The following is a 16,942-nucleotide window of genomic DNA, read 5'->3' as shown; positions in this document are numbered from 1 at the left end:
GAATAATTTCGCCACACCTACTGTGTGTGTGTGTGTGTGTGTCAATCGTTGGTACTTGAAACTGGATGTGTATAAAAAACTTGCCTCCATGCAGCGATCTGAATGTGTAAAAAGACTTTCCTTTCCCTACACTCACCACTAGTGGGCGCCCCACTCATGCCTTCAACAATGTTCCTTCCATACAAGTCATTTACTGCTTTTTAATACAATATTACTGTCATAAATTCATAAGTTCACTCATTATTCAAGCAACAACATCAACACCACTTGAAACATTTTATTTACAAGCATAGTGCACACACACACGCAGATAAAGACACACATCAGTCAGAGTCACTACAACTACTAGAAGAGTCAGTGAACATGGCCTCCACACACACACACACACACACACACACGCACGCACGCACGCACGTACACACATCAGTCAGTTACTACTACTACTAGAAGAGTCAGTTAACATGGCCTCCACAAACACACATGCATGCACACACACACACACACACACACATCAGTCAGAGTCACTACTACTACTAGAAGAGTCAGTGAACATGGCCTCCACACACACACACACACACACACACACACACACGCACGCACGCACGCACGCACGCACACACGCACACACGCACACACGCACACACGCACACACGCACACACGCACACACGCACACACACACACACACACACACACACACACACGCACACACGCACACACACACACACACACACACACACATCAGTCAGAGTCACTACTACTACTAGAAGAGTCAGTGGACATGGCCTCCACGTCATCCTCGTTCTCCTTGTTGTGTCCCAGAGGCTCCAGACCAAAGTCGTTGCCATGGTGTGGAGGCAGCATGTCGTTGCCATGGTGAGGGGGCAGCATGTCGTTGCCATGGTGAGGGGGCAGCATGCCCACAGGAAGGTCTGATGACTGCCAAGGGTAGTGTGGGGTCAGCACATCTGGCAGGCAAAGGTGGGCCCACATTGAGACACAGCTGTGATGGGACATGATTGAAGTGTGTCAAACATCTCTCACCTGGCAACCTCCCTGCAGCCAGAGCATCACCTGGCAGGTGTCCATTCACCCCATTGGTGGGCAAGTTGGTCATGTGACCCAACATCCCACTGCGCATCTCCAGGTCAGTGGGGTACGGTCGCCTCGGGTCACCTGTTGGTCACATGTTGTAAATGGCTGAAAACACTTTTAGTGGATCACCTGACAACATACACCTGTTGTGATTGACTGAAAACACTTCTAGTAGATCACCTGACAACATACACCTGTTGTGATTGGCTGAAAACACTTCTAGCAGATCACCTGACAACATACACCTGTTGTGATTGACTGAAAACACTTCTAGTAGATCACCTGACAACATACACCTGTTGGGATTGACTGAAAACACTTCTAGTAGATCACCTGACAACATACACCTGTTGGGATTGACTGAAAACACTTCTAGTAGATCACCTGACAACATACACCTGTTGTGATTGACTGAAAACACTTCTAGTGGATCACCTGACAACATACACGTGTTGAGAATGGCTGAAAACACTTCTAGTGGATCACCTGACAACATACACCTGTTGTGATTGACTGAAAACACTTCTAGTAGATCACCTGACAACATACACCTGTTGTGATTGGCTGAAAACACTTCTAGCAGATCACCTGACAACATACACCTGTTGTGATTGACTGAAAACACTTCTAGTAGATCACCTGACAACATACACCTGTTGGGATTGACTGAAAACACTTCTAGTAGATCACCTGACAACATACACCTGTTGGGATTGACTGAAAACACTTCTAGTAGATCACCTGACAACATACACCTGTTGGGATTGACTGAAAACACTTCTAGTGGATCACCTGACAACATACACGTGTTGAGAATGGCTGAAAACACTTCTAGTGGATCACCTGACAACAATCACCTTTTGTGAATGGCTGAAAACACTTCTAGTGGATCACCTGACAACAATCATCTTTTGTGAATGGCTGAAAACACTTCTAGTGGATCACCTGACAACAATCACCTTTTGTGAATGGCTGAAAACACTTCTAGTGGGTCCCCTGACAACAATCACCTTTTGTGAATGGCTGAAAACACTTCTAGTGGGTCCCCTGACAAGCCAGTTGTAAATGTCTTACAGACACTTGCAGTAGATCCCCTGACAAAAAATACTTGTAGTAGATCCCCTGATAACAAACACTTCTAGCAGATCACCTGAGAAAAAATACTTGTAGTAGATCCCCTGATAACAAACACTTCTAGCAGATCACTGACAACAAAGACTTGTAGTAGATCCGCTGAAAACAAACACGTGTTGTGAATGTCTTACAATTTTTTTTAGTGTAACTTTGACAACACAGGCTAGTAGATCCCTGACAAAAACAGAATTGTAGTAAATCCCCTGATAACAAACACTTTGAGTAAACACATGACAACAAATACTTGTAATAGATCCCCTGACAACAAATGTATGTTGTGAATGTCCTACAAAGACTTGTATTAGATCCCCTGACAAAAAAGACTTGTATTAGATCCCCTGACAACAAAGACTTGTATTAGATCCCCTGACAACAAAGACTTGTATTAGATCCCCTGACAACAAAGACTTGTATTAGATCCCCTGACAACAAAGACTTGTATTAGATCCCCTGACAACAAAGACTTGTATTAGATCCCCTGACAACAAAGACTTGTATTAGATCCCCTGACAACAAAGACTTGTATTAGATCCCCTGACAACAAAGACTTGTATTAGATCCCCTGACAACAAAGACTTGTATTAGATCCCCTGACAACAAAGACTTGTATTAGATCCCCTGACAACAAAGACTTGTATTAGATCCCCTGACAACAAAGACTTGTATTAGATCCCCTGACAACAAAGACTTGTATTAGATCCCCTGACAACAAAGACTTGTAGTAGATCCCCTGACAACAAAGACTTGTAGTAGATCCCCTGACAACAAAGACTTGTATTAGATCCCCTGACAACAAAGACTTGTATTAGATCCCCTGACAACAAAGACTCGTATTAGATCCCCTGACAACAAAGACTTGTATTAGATCCCCTGACAACAAAGACTTGTATTAGATCCCCTGACAACAAAGACTCGTATTAGATCCCCTGACAACAAAGACTTGTATTAGATCCCCTGACAACCATACTTGCCAACCCTCCCGATTTTTCCGGGAGACTTACGAATTTCAGTGCCCGTCCCGAAAATTCTCTCGGGTCAACCATTCTCCTGAATTTCTCCCGATTTCCACTCGGACAATAATATTGGGGGCGTGCCTTAGAGGCACTGCCTTTAGCGTCCTCTCTCACCTGTCGTCACGTCAGCTTTTCCTCCGTATAAGAGCGTGTCGGCCCAGTCACATAACACACGCGGCTTTTACAGACACTCAGAAGTGAAAGCGAGGCATACTTGGTCAACAGCCATACAGGTGACACTGAGGGTGGCCGTATGAACTACTTTAACCCACAACAAACAAGAATGACAAACACATTTCAAGAGAACATCCGCACCGTAACACAACACAACAAATACCCAGAACCCCTTTGCAACGAACTCTTCCGAGACGCTACAATATACACCCCCGCTACCACAAAGACTGTAGTAGATCCCCTGACAACAAAGACTGTAATAGATCCCCTGACAACAAAGACTGTAGTAGATCCCCTGACAACAAAGACTGTAGTAGATCCCCTGGCAACAAAGACTGTAATAGATCCCCTGACAACAAAGACTGTAGTAGATCCCCTGACAACAAAGACTGTATTAGATCCCCTGACAACAAAGACTGTAATAGATCCCCTGACAACAAAGACTGTAGTAGATCTAACAACAAAGACTTGTATTAGATCCCCTGACAAAAAAGACTGTAATAGATCCCCTGGCAACAAAGACTGTAATAGATCCCCTGACAACAAAGACTGTAGTAGATCTAACAACAAAGACTTGTATTAGATCCCCTGACAACAAAGACTGTAGTAGATCCCCTGACAACAAAGACTGTAGTAGATCCCCTGACAACAAAGACTGTAGTAGATCCCCTGACAACAGAGACTGTAGTAGATCTAACAACAAAGACTTGTATTAGATCCCCTGACAACAAAGACTGTAGTAGATCCCCTGACAACAAAGACTGTAATATATCCCCTGACAACAAAGACTGTAGTAGATCTCCTAACAACAAAGACTTGTATTAGATGCCCTGACAACAAAGACTGTAGTAGATCTAACAACAAAGACTTGTATTAGATACCCTGACAACAAAGACTGTGGTAGATCCCCTGACAACAGAGACTGTAATATATCCCCTGACAACAAAGACTGTGGTAGATCTCCTAACAACAAAGACTTGTATTAGATGCCCTGACAACAAAGACTGTAGTAGATTTAACAACAAAGACTTGTATTAGATACCCTGACAACAAAGACTGTAGTAGATCTCCTAACAACAAAGACTTGTATTAGATCCCCTGACAACAAAGACTGTAGTAGATCTCCTAACAACAAAGACTTGTATTAGATCCCCTGACAACAAAGACTGTAGTAGATCTAACAACAAAGACTTGTATTAGATACCCTGACAACAAAGACTGTGGTAGATCTCCTAACAACAAAGACTTGTATTAGATGCCCTGACAACAAAGACTGTAGTAGATCTAACAACAAAGACTTGTATTAGATACCCTGACAACAAAGACTGTGGTAGATCTCCTAACAACAAAGACTGTAGTAGATCTCCTGACAACAAAGACTTGTATTAGATGCCCTGACAACAAAGACTGTAGTAGATCTAACAACAAAGACTTGTATTAGATACCCTGACAACAAAGACTGTAGTAGATCTCCTAACAACAAAGACTTGTATTAGATTCCCTGATAACAAAGACTGTGGTAGATCTCTTAACAACAAAGACTTGTATTAGATCCCCTGATAACAAAGACTGTGGTAGATCTCCTAACAACAAAGACTTGTGTTAGATCCCCTGACAACAAAGACTGTAGTATATCTAACCACAAAGACTTGTATTAGATCCCCTGACAACAAAGACTGTAGTAGATCCCCTGACCACAAAGACTTGTATTAGATCCCCTGACAACAAAGACTGTAGTAGATCCCCTGACAACAAAGACTTGTATTAGATCCCCTGACAACAAAGACTTGTATTAGATCCCCTGACAACAAAGACTTGTATTAGATCCCCTGACAACAAAGACTGTAGTAGATCCCCTGACAACAAAGACCTGTAGTAGATCCTCTGACAACAAACAGGTGTTGTGAATGTCTGAGCAAGACTTGCTACCTGGGAGCCAGTTGAGGGGGGCGCACACAGCGTTGCTGGCGCTAATCCTGTGAGCGTACTTGATGATTTCCTCCGAGGAGATGCTTCCTGCAGAGAACCAGGTGTTACTCAGAATAAGAAAGCCCACAGGTGTGCTGGCTCACCTTTCTTGGCTCTTTCAATGGACTTGAGCTTCTCTTTGGCCTGGTAAACTGCTGTCGCCTTGAAACAAAGACCACATGTCTCCCACTAATATTATTATTACAACACAATTCCTAGTTGGGGATTAGTGGAATACTAATATTATTATTACCAGAGGTGTGGACTCGAGTCACATGACTTGGACTCGAGTCAGACTCGAGTCATGAATTTGATGACTTTAGACTTGACTTGACAAAATGTAAATAGACTTGCAACTCGACTTAAACATCAATGACTTGTGACTTGACTTGGACTTGAGCCTTTTGACTTGACATGACTTGCTACTTTCCCCGAAAGCCAAAAATTAAATAGTTTTTCAGGAGCGCTCCGTATCTTTCATTTTGTACTTGTGTGTGTCTGTGTGTTGTTCCTGTCAGCTTGTATGCTCTCAGTACAACAGCCAATCAAATTAGTACTGTTGTTTTGGTCCCACAGCACTCATCCAATCAAATTACAGGAAAACCGAGGAAGAATAATTCTCAAACAACGCACCATTGAGAAAAAAATATGCCAAAGTTGGTTTCGTTCGGGTATAAAAACTACGACTTGGTAAACGAAAAACGAATTGCCGTATGCAAAACATGCAGTTCGAACATGTAGACGCAACAACTTCCAATTTCGTTCGACATTTGAAGATGCACAAAGAAGGGTAAGTTTTGATTGTAAGCTCAAGTTTATTGGCTGAGTAACGTGACTTTTATTTGCTGTGTAGTTAAATGAGTGAGGCTGTAAACTCACTGCTAATCCAATCCAATCCACTTTATTTATATAGCACATTTAAACAACAATAAAGTTTCCAAAGTGCTGCACAGCCATGTTAAAAACAATATTATGCTCCACCAATGACTGAATAAAACAAAAAATGAATAAAAATAAAACTAATAAAAACAATATAAAAACAAATATGATTTAAAACTATTTAAAAAGGTCAAATCAATTAAAACAGTAAAATAAAAATCAAAGTGTATAAAAAACACAGAGGACAAGAGAGGACCACACAACTCACGTAGTGTTAAAAGCCAAAGAATAAAAGTGGGTCTTAAGACGAGACTTAAAACACTCCACTGTGGAAGCAGTTTGAACATGGAGGGGCAGAGTGTTCCAGAGCTTAGGGCCGACCACAGAGAAGGCCCTGTCTCCCCTGGTCTTAAGTCTGGTCTTGGGCACCACGAGCTGGAGCTGGCTCTCGGACCTCAGAGCGCGCGCAGGGATGTAAATTTGGATGAAGTCCGAGATATATTGAGGTGCCAGTCCATGTAAAGATTTAAAAACAAACAGCAATGTTTTAAATTCAATTCTAAAATGAACAGGGAGCCAGTGCAAACTCTGAAGAATTGGGGTTATATGCTGGCGTTTCCTGGCCCCTGTTAAAAGTCCTGCTGCCGCGTTCTGGACTAACTGCAACCAGGAGAGAGCTTTTTGGCTAATGCCAGCATAAAGTGCATTGCAGTAGTCCAGGTGACTTGAAATAAAAGCATGCACGACTTGTTCAAAAAGGTTAAAAGATAAACACGGTTTAACCTTTACTAAAAGACGAAGGTGATAAAAACACGATTTTAAAAACGCCATTGACTTGTTTGTCTAGTTTAAAATCGCTGTCTATAGTGACGCCAAGGCTGGTGACTTTGGGACGCACATCATTTTGCAATGGTCCCAAGTCAGTAAGGGCCGGACCAAAAACTAAAATTTCCGTTTTTCCCTCATTCATTATTTAAAAAATCTGGGCTAACCAAGCCTTGACGTCACATAGACAGTTAAGAAGGGGTGTAAGGGGCCCGTGGCTTTTTGAAATCGGCATATAAATTTGGCAGTCATCTGCATAAAAGTGATAAAACACTCCATGTTTCTTAAAAATATCTCCAAGAGGGAGGAGATAAAGAGCGAACAGGATGGGGCCTAAAATAGATCCTTGGGGGACACCACAGTAAAGCGGGGCAGAAGAGGAGGTGGCGTCCCCCAGCCTGACAGAGAAGGACCTCTCAGACAGGTAAGATCTGAACCACTGTAACGCAGTCCCCCTGACACCCACACAGTCTCTCAGGCGGTCTAAAAGAATTGTGTGGTCAACTGTGTCAAGGGCAGCTGTAAGATCTAAAAGCACTAAAATGGCAGAGCTGCCAGAATCAGACATTAAAAGCAAGTCATTAAAAACCTTTAAAAACTGCTAACGTTAGAACCATAAACATCTTCTAAGTAGACGCAGCATAGAGCGCTTCTGCTACTGGCGCTGAGGAGACGAGACGCGGGGCCGCCATCTTGGAGTGGTGATCCGCTCCACTCAGTGCAATTAATTTGTCAGGAGCAATGAACAGTCGGCCGCCATCTTGGAGTGGCGATCCGCTCCACTCAGTGCAATTAATTTGTCAGGAGCAATGAACAGTCGGCCGCCATCTTGGAGTGGTGATCCGCTCCACTCAGTGCAATTAATTTGTCAGGCGCAATGAACAGTCGGCCGCCATCTTGGAGTGGTGATCCGCTCCACTCAGTGCAATTAATTTGTCAGGCGCAATGAACAGTCGGCCGCCATCTTGGAGTGGTGATCCGCTCCACTCAGTGCAATTAATTTGTCAGGACCAATGAACAGTCGGCCGCCATCTTGGAGTGGTGATCCGCTCCACTCAGTGCAATTAATTTGTCAGGACCAATGAACAGTCGGCGCATTTCATTCATATTACCTCACTAAAAACCACTGATTTTTGTCATACGTGTAACTATGATAAAAGGACACATGTTTTGGTGTGTTTTATTATTCATAGTTTGCTTAACAGTAATAGAATATTTCTATATGCTATAAATGACCAGACGTCCCAGATCAATACTGGGAATATAATCCCAGAGAAGGGGAAAAAAAACGGCCAGCTATTTTTAAGTTGAAGAAACAATATGATTAGGTTATATATACATGCATATATTCTACATAAACAATGTATGAATACATTAGATATCTATGTATATTAGGTACCTATGGACTATCTCTGTTGCTGCAACAGCAGATAGTTTATTCTGTCTTGACACTTTGTATTGATATTTTGTATTACATTCTTCCCTTAAATGATCATGTTTTCAGTGAGTGTTTTATATGTATTTTTTATGTATGTCACTTTGGATAAATGCGTCTGCCAAACACTTAAACATAAACATATATTAATACGCCGAGTCATACCAAAGACTATAAAAATGGGAGCCATTACCTCCCTGCTTGGCACTCAGCATCAAGGGTTGGAACTGGGGGTTAAATCGCCCAAAAGGATTCCCGGGAGCCCACTGCACTCCTAACCTCGAAGGGGGTGAACAAGGGGATGGGTCACATGCAGAAGACAAATTTCACCATACCTAGTGTTAGTGTAACAATCATTGGTACTTTAACTTTAACCTGTAAGTTTTTATATCAGCTAAAACCACCAATCTGTTTGACTGGATTCAGAATAAAACTAAATTCTGTTTTACCCAAGAATGTTAGTATTTGAATATTGTTACTTGAAGACTTATTCCTGGATACATACATACTGTTAAGAAAGTATTGTCTTATATTTTGCCTAAAATCAGATTGCATCTTAATCATTGGCGACTGGTGAATTTTGTTTTAGGTGGGCCTGAAAATTTGTAAAGCAAATACCTGTAGGGGCGTCATCCTCCCCCAGAAGATTTCTTTGTGATTTTCACATACAAATATTGAAGATCTTTGCTCCTTCCCAACTCTGTGGTGATATTCTTTTCACAAAATACAACCATCCATCCATCCATTTCCTACCGCTTATTCCCATTGGGGTCACGGGGGGAATGGTGCCTATTTCAGCTACAATCAGGCGGAAGGCAATAGTACGTTAATGTTTAATCTTAGTTGTGAAAAGTAATCCCCCAATTCCTATTTTTAACAGTCCGCTCATTTCAATAGGAAAACGCTAAACACCCTCTTTGTTTCTACATCTCAACTGTCAGTTTAGGCTGCTCGCCGGCTCCTCATCACCACTTCAAGATGGCGGCCAAATTGCTCGCGTCTACTTATGAGATGTCTATGCTTATAACGTCATTGCAAACACGGCAATCTGTTGCGTCCACTGCAGTTTGCTACCTTATTCATACTTTTTGTCAAGTGATTTTTTTTAAGCAGGGTTGCATGAGGTACCGACACATAACGTTACGTTAGTGAATGCATCACATACAGTAACGCAACGTTAGACGGCGGTCAGCAGCACCGCGTATTTTAGCCACCTACAAAATGACAAACATAGTCAAATAAAGGTCAGTTAAAATGTATACTACATTAAGAATATGTGTACATATTGCTATTGAAATGGCCCTGACATCTGAAAAGTACAACTCTGTTCATTTTTATTTTCATGTATTTGTTATGTTATTCATGTGTACACAGACATAAACACACAAACAGTATGAGATGAGATCAATGAGATAAGGTAAGAACAGGATGGAAACTGCTGTGGAACTAGTTACAATGCAATATGACATGGAAATACAATATTAACACTTTTGTGCAAATAAGTACAGTTGAACTTGTTTTTCCAAATGTGTTTATTCTGTAAAGCAATGAGTTAAATGTTTAAAATGACTGGTTAATAGTGCTATTATGAAGTGCAATGTCAGCACTATTATTTTTCCTGCAATTTCAAATGCACTTGGTTTTAATAGATAAATACAGCATTTAAAAAAATGTACACAATCTGTGTAAATTTATTAGTCTGTGATTGAAATGGCTTGAAAGGACTCGAAACTCAAAATGCAGGACTTGGGACTTGACTTGAGACTTTCTAGTCTTGACTTTGGACTTGACTCGGGACTTGCCTGTCTTGACTCGGGACTTGACTCGAGACTTGAGGGCAAAGACTTGAGACTTACTTGTGACTTGCAAAACAATGACTTGGTCCCACCTCTGATTATTACAATACAAGTCCTAGTTGGGGATTAGTGGAATACTAATATTATTATTACAATACAAGTCCTAGTTGGGGATTAGTGGAATACTAATATTATTATTACTATACAAGTCCTAGTAGGGGATTAGTGGAATACTAATATTATTATTACTATACAAGTCCTAGTTGGGGATTAGTGGAATACTAATATTATTATTACAATACAAGTTCTAGTTGGGGATTAGTGGAATACTAATATTATTATTAAAACACAAGTCCTAGTTGGGGATTAGTGGAATACTAATATTATTATTACAATACAAGTCCTAGTTGGGGATTAGTGGAATACTAATATTATTATTACAATACAAGTCCTAGTTGGGGATTAGTGGAATACTAATATTATTATTACTATACAAGTCCTAGTTGGGGATTAGTGGAATACTAATATTATTATTACTATACAAGTCCTAGTTGGGGATTAGTGGAATACTAATATTATTATTACAATACAAGTCATAGTTGGGGATTAGTGGAATACTAATATTATTATTACTATACAAATCCTAGTAGGGGATTAGTGGAAAACTAATATTATTATTACTATACAAGTCCTAGTTGGGGATTAGTGGAATACTAATATTACTATACAAGTCCTAGTTGGGGATTAGTGGAATACTAATATTATTATTACAACACAAGTCCTAGGGATTTGGTGCAAGGCTGCCATTATTTTAGTGAATGCAGCAATTGCATGCATTGAAACATGTTTCATTGCACCAGCAGGTGCATGTAAGCTGTGGGTTTGACTTCTGGATCATTTTGACTATTTGTATTTGATTGTATTACACATTGTGTCAGTTCTCATGAAGAATCATGCTGATTCTGACCATTGAAGACAACCTCGGCGGACAACAAAGATGGATTCTGTGGTAAAGTCTGAGCTTTACTTACCAGAATGTGTTCAGCCTCCTTCAGCTGCTTTTGAAGCTGCTGGATGTCACTGTCCCGCTTCTCCACCTCCTTCTCCAGGAGCTGCATCTCCTGTTGCACCTTGCCCTGCTGCTGGGCCAGCTCCATCAGCTCCTGGAACTCCCGGTCCCGCTGCACCAGCAGGTCCAGGATCTAAGAGCGCCACAAATGCACATTGTTTCAGCTGATAAGAGCAGAGCAGAAAAGACTTGCTGGCCATTGCAAAACACGGCAGCATTTTTGTTTCTCTCCATGGAGTGCTGCCTAAGGAGGTGTGCAGGTGGTGTGTGGACATCTACCTGAGTGTCCTCTCCGGGTTGGGGAAGTTTCTGACTTCGGGACAGAGCCAACATTTCAATGAGCTCCCTGGAATGAACAAATGATAGACAAAGCATCTTCAAGGCATCAGTACCATGAATTCATGAAGGTGGACCTCGACTTAAAGAAGTTAAAAAACTTATTGGGGTGTTCAATCAATCAATCAATGTTTATTTATATAGCCCCAAATCACAAATGTCTCAAAGGACTGCACAAATCATTACGACTACAACATCCTCGGAAGAACCCACAAAAGGGCAAGGAAAACTCACACCCAGTGGGCAGAGAGAATTCACATCCAGTGGGACGCCAGTGACAATGCTGACTATGAGAAACCTTGGAGAGGACCTCAGATGTGGGCAACCCCCCCTCTCTAGGGGACCGAAAGCAATGGATGTCGAGCGGGTGAAAGTTCAATCCATAGTGGCTCCAACACATTTACCATTTAGTAGTCAATTGTACGGAATACGTACTGTACTGTGCAATCTACAAACCCCGTTTCCCTATGAGTTGGGAAATTGTGTTAGATGTAAATATAAACAGGGTTAGGGTTAGCTGCAAATCCTTTTCAACCCATATTCAGTTGAATATGCTACAAAGACAACATATTTGATGTTCAAACTGATAAAAAAAAAAAATTCGCCAACAATCATTAGCTTTAGAATTTGATGCCAGCAACAAGTGACAAAGAAGTTGGGAAAGGTGGCAATAAATACTGATAATGTTGAGGAATGCTCATCAAACCCTTATTTGGAACATCCCACAGGTGTGCAGGCTAATTGGGAACAGGTGGGTGCCATGATTGGGTATATAAACAGCTTCCCAAAAAAATGCTCAGTCTTTCACAAGAAAGGATGGGGCGAGGTACACCCCTTTGTCCACAACTGCGTGAGCAAATAGTCAAACAGTTTAAGAAACACCTTTCTCAAAGTGCAATTGCAAAAAATGTAGGGATTTCAACATCTACGCTCCATAATATCATCAAAAGGTTCAGAGAATCTGGAGAAATCACTCCACGTAAGCGGCATGGCCGGAAACCAACATTGAATGACCGTGACATTCCATCCCTCAAACGGCACTGTATCAGAAACTGACATCAATCTCTAAAGGATATCACCACATGGGCTCAGGAACACTTCAGAAAACCACTGTCACTAAATACAGTTGGTCGCTACATCTGTAAGTGCAAGTTAAAGCTCTACTATGCAAAGCCAAAGCCATTTATCAACAACATCCAGAAACGCTTCTCTGGGCCCGAGATCATCTAAGATGGACTGATGCAAAGTGGAAAAGTGTTCTGTGGTCTGACAAGTCCACATTTCAAATTGTTTTTGGAAATATTCGACATCATGTCATCTGGACCAAAGGGGAAGCGAACCATCCACACTGCTATCGACGAAAGTTTCATGGACCCCCCTGCTTATTTCAGCAAGACAATCCCAAGCCACATTCAACACGTGTTACTAAAGCGTGGCTTTGTAAAAAAAAAAAAAGTGCGGGTACTTTCCTGACCCGCCTGCTGTCTAGACCTGTCTCCCATCAAAAATGTGTGGCGCATTATGAAGCGTAAAATAGGACAGCGGAGACCCCGGACTGTTGAACGACTGAAGCTTTACATAAAACAAGAATGGGAAAGAATTCCACTTTCAAAGCTTCAACAATCAGTTACCTCAGTTCCCAAACATTTATTGAGTGTTGTTAAAAGAAAAGATGATGTAATACAGTGGTGAACATGCCCTTTCCCAACTACTTTGGCACGTGTTCCAGCCATGAAATTCTAAGTTAATTATTATTTGCAAAAAAAAAACAGAGTTTGAACATCAAATTCTTGTCTTTGTAGCATATTCAACTAAATATGGGTTCAAAATGATTTGCAAATCATTGTATTCCGTTTATATTTAATTCTAACACAATTTCCCAACTCATATGGAAACAGGGTTTTTGTACTAATACAAGTTTCAATCAGTCAATCGATCAAAACATCTACAACATACTTACAGTGATGTGTGTATGTGTATATATATATATATATATATATATATATATATAGTGTGTGTGTGTGTGTGTGTGTGTGTGTGTGTGTGTGTGTGTGTGTGTGTGTGTCGTGTAAACACAAACATATAAAGACAAACACGCAGTTTAACATGCAGAAAGAAAGGTTTAGTTTACCATGAATTGATTAACGTGGACCCCGACTTAAACAAGTTGAAAAACTTATTCGGGTGTTACCATTTAGTGGTCAATTGTACGGAATATGTACTGTACTGTGCAATCTACTAATAAAAGTATCAATCAATCAATCAATCAACCGAGATAAAACCTCTAAATCGTCCAAAACACAGAAAAGACAAACGCACAGTTCAACATGAAGAAAGAAAGGTTGAGTTTACCGAGATAAAACCTCTAAATCGTCTAAAACACAGAAAAGACAAACGCACAGTTCAACATGAAGAAAGAAAGGTTGAGTTTACCGAGATAAAACCTCTAAATCGTCTAAAACACAGAAAAGACGCTCTTTTGTTGCTTTCTCCGTCGCTGTGGCCGCCATCTTTGCCTGTGCCACTTCCGCAGTAAACCGGAAGCTAAAAAGACGACACAGAAACAACATTAATATTTATATGTAAAAGGTTAGATTTGTATATTTTTGGTTTTTCTTTGGGGACACAAATACGATAAATAAATGCAGTAACTTAAATGTTGCTGACTCGGTGGTAAACCAGACAAATAATGTGACCCCGTACATTAACAATGGTAAATAACAATACAGTCGTATGTGTACTTATCTAATTTCGTATGACTATTTATTGCAATCATTAATATGTTTGTCATTTTGCATTGATGAGTTTATATTTCTCTCACCGAAACGAACAACACTACAGCGGTCTCCCTCAATCACGTGATCAGAGCCGGCTTTCGTTGGAGTGATTCGCTAACAAGATGGCGGACTTCCGCCCTCAGCACAGCGCGTCCGCGACTTCATCAGCTTCATGTTTGTCTTTGGAAGACACAACATCCATCCACGCAGCACGTCGCATGCGAGCTCCTCCTAGAGCTAGTGAACATCACACTATTGCTGGAGGCTGAGCTAGCATTAGCTAGCAGCTAGAAACATTAAAAACAGTAAGATGGCGGACTTCCGCCCTCAGCACAGCGCGTCCGCGACTTCATCAGCTTCATGTTTGTCTTTGGAAGACACAACATCCATCCACGCAGCACGTCGCATGCGAGCTCCTCCTGGAGTTAGTGAACATCACACTGTTGCTGGAGGCTGAGCTAGCATTAGCTAGCAGCTAGAAACATTAAAAACAGTAAGATGGCGGACTTCCGCCCTCAGCACAGCGCGTCCGCGACTTCATCAGCTTCATGTTTGTCTTTGGAAGACACAACATCCATCCACGCAGCACGTCGCATGCGAGCTCCTCCTAGAGCTAGTGAACATCACACTATTGCTGGAGGCTGAGCTAGCATTAGCTAGCAGCTAGAAACATTAAAAACAGTAAGATGGCGGACTTCCGCCCTCAGCACAGCGCGTCCGCGACTTCATCAGCTTCATGTTTGTCTTTGGAAGACACAACATCCATCCACGCAGCACGTCGCATGCGAGCTCCTCCTGGAGTTAGTGAACATCACACTGTTGCTGGAGGCTGAGCGAGCAGTGTTGTAAGCACAATACCAATAGGAGCAATTTGCAAAATGCGCAACTGCATTTTGCAAATTCCTTATAATGCGCAATCTTTTTGCAAATTGCTTCCAGCTATATATTTGAATAATGTGTGGTCCACATTTTGCAAACCAATGGGCGCAATTTGCAAAATGCGCAACTGCATTTTGCAAATGTGTATAATGCACAATTTGTATAACGCACTATCTTTTTTGGCAATTTTGGAAATTGCTTCCAGCTATATATTGATTGTGTTGATGCTTACATTGATTTCACATCTGTCTTCCAAAGGTGTGCTTCCAAATATTAAGTTGATCATTTTGTCCGGTCTAGTTTTGGACTTCTGTGTCAAATAATATCCTGTCTGGCCTTTTTGTGTTGTTCCAATGTAAAAACTAAAGAAATAAACATGTGAATACCAAAGCATTTGTCATTTCAACTCTTTGCTGGGAGAAGAAGTGCTGCATTATCTGACACACATGCAGGGTGACTAGATTTTTGGCCATGACTATATATCTAGAATGAGATGCAAATATTGGATATAAATGCTGTATTGTTAGTTCGTATTGGCTGCATTGTTAGTTTTTTATTGGCTGCATTGCTAGTTTTACAGTGTTACTGTTCAAAATGTTGATGCTACAGTGGCCAAAATAGTAAACATACATGTGAAATAAAACCTTGTTTTTAATGAGTGTTTTATTATTATTATGATTATTGCTCATTCTGGAGGTACTTGTAGAGCCAAGTGTTTTCTGAGGTGGAACTTGGTGATACAAGTTTGATCTAGAATAGAAGATCCATCATTGTTTTGTAAAGTGAATTTAAAAGCTTTCTATTAGACCAAGTATAAAAACCAAACTGTAGTTTTTCAAAAGGTCATTTTTAGGGTTGTTTGTCTTTTGCAAGGATAAGAAGTCACGTAACCCAGTACATAAATAGTATTTAAAGAAAGGAAACAATGCTAATAATAGCTAAGCGCTAGTGGGCAGCCTAGGACAGTTAGCTCTCTTCTGTGCACAAAATGTCATATTTATTGCTTTTTCTGTTTTACTTTTGTAGCCGTAGGTGTAAATGGTGCTTGATTGATTGAAACTTTTATTAGTAGATTGCACAGTACAGTACATATTTCGTGAAATTGACCACTAAATGCTAACACCCCAATAAGTTTTTCAACTTGTTTAAGTCGGGGTCCACCTTCATCAATTCACGGTGCTGCTCTCTTTTATTGTATTTCATGTTTTTTCTGTTCATCCTTTCCCTCTTTTCTCATGTTTTTTTTTTTTTTTTTTACCTCATTTGGTGGACTTTTTCAATCTGCACTGCAACGACATACTATCCACATCGTGGGATGAATAAAATATATCCTATTGTCACGTTGTCTTATTTAGTTTTATGAACACATTTAAAGCAAACGCATTTACTTTCAAGTGAAAAGTATCATAGCGCCGCTAGGGATTTTGGGCCCCATGAAAAGAATCTACATAATTTCATATAATTTCATCATCATTAGGGGCCTCTCTTGGGCCCCTCCATCATGGGCCCCTAGAATCCGTCTCCTTTACCCCCCCCCCCCCTTTTTTTTCCGGCGCCCCTGGCT

At 40.9% G+C, this 16,942-nt stretch overlaps 1 protein-coding gene across 3 annotated transcripts; it reads right to left on the bottom strand.

Moving 5' to 3' along the window:
• Nucleotides 1-263: 263 nt before the first annotated feature.
• On the bottom strand, nt 264-15,270 carry LOC133564061 (mediator of RNA polymerase II transcription subunit 4). Of its 3 annotated transcripts, XM_061918141.1 has the most exons (8): nt 14,544-15,270; nt 14,156-14,266; nt 11,666-11,732; nt 11,349-11,519; nt 5,487-5,544; nt 5,344-5,430; nt 1,043-1,174; nt 264-966 (listed from the first exon to the last, which is right to left on the bottom strand). In XM_061918141.1, exons 2-8 carry the CDS (start codon nt 14,230-14,232, stop codon nt 740-742), a joined length of 819 nt encoding a protein of 272 aa, XP_061774125.1. In that variant the 5' UTR covers nt 14,233-14,266; nt 14,544-15,270; the 3' UTR covers nt 264-739. The 3 variants fall into 3 exon arrangements, with proteins under 3 accessions (XP_061774125.1, XP_061774127.1, XP_061774126.1); XM_061918143.1 differs by lacking the exons at nt 14,156-14,266; nt 14,544-15,270 and adding an exon at nt 14,075-14,131; XM_061918142.1 differs by lacking the exons at nt 14,156-14,266; nt 14,544-15,270 and adding an exon at nt 13,994-14,044.
• Nucleotides 15,271-16,942: the final 1,672 nt, after the last annotated feature.

The sequence above is a fragment of the Nerophis ophidion genome, linkage group LG13 (genome assembly GCF_033978795.1).
Source record: "Nerophis ophidion isolate RoL-2023_Sa linkage group LG13, RoL_Noph_v1.0, whole genome shotgun sequence".
Taxonomy (NCBI): Eukaryota; Metazoa; Chordata; class Actinopteri; order Syngnathiformes; family Syngnathidae; genus Nerophis; species Nerophis ophidion.
Note: the sequence above shows the minus strand (reverse complement) of the source record. Positions and strands in the feature narration are given on the sequence as shown.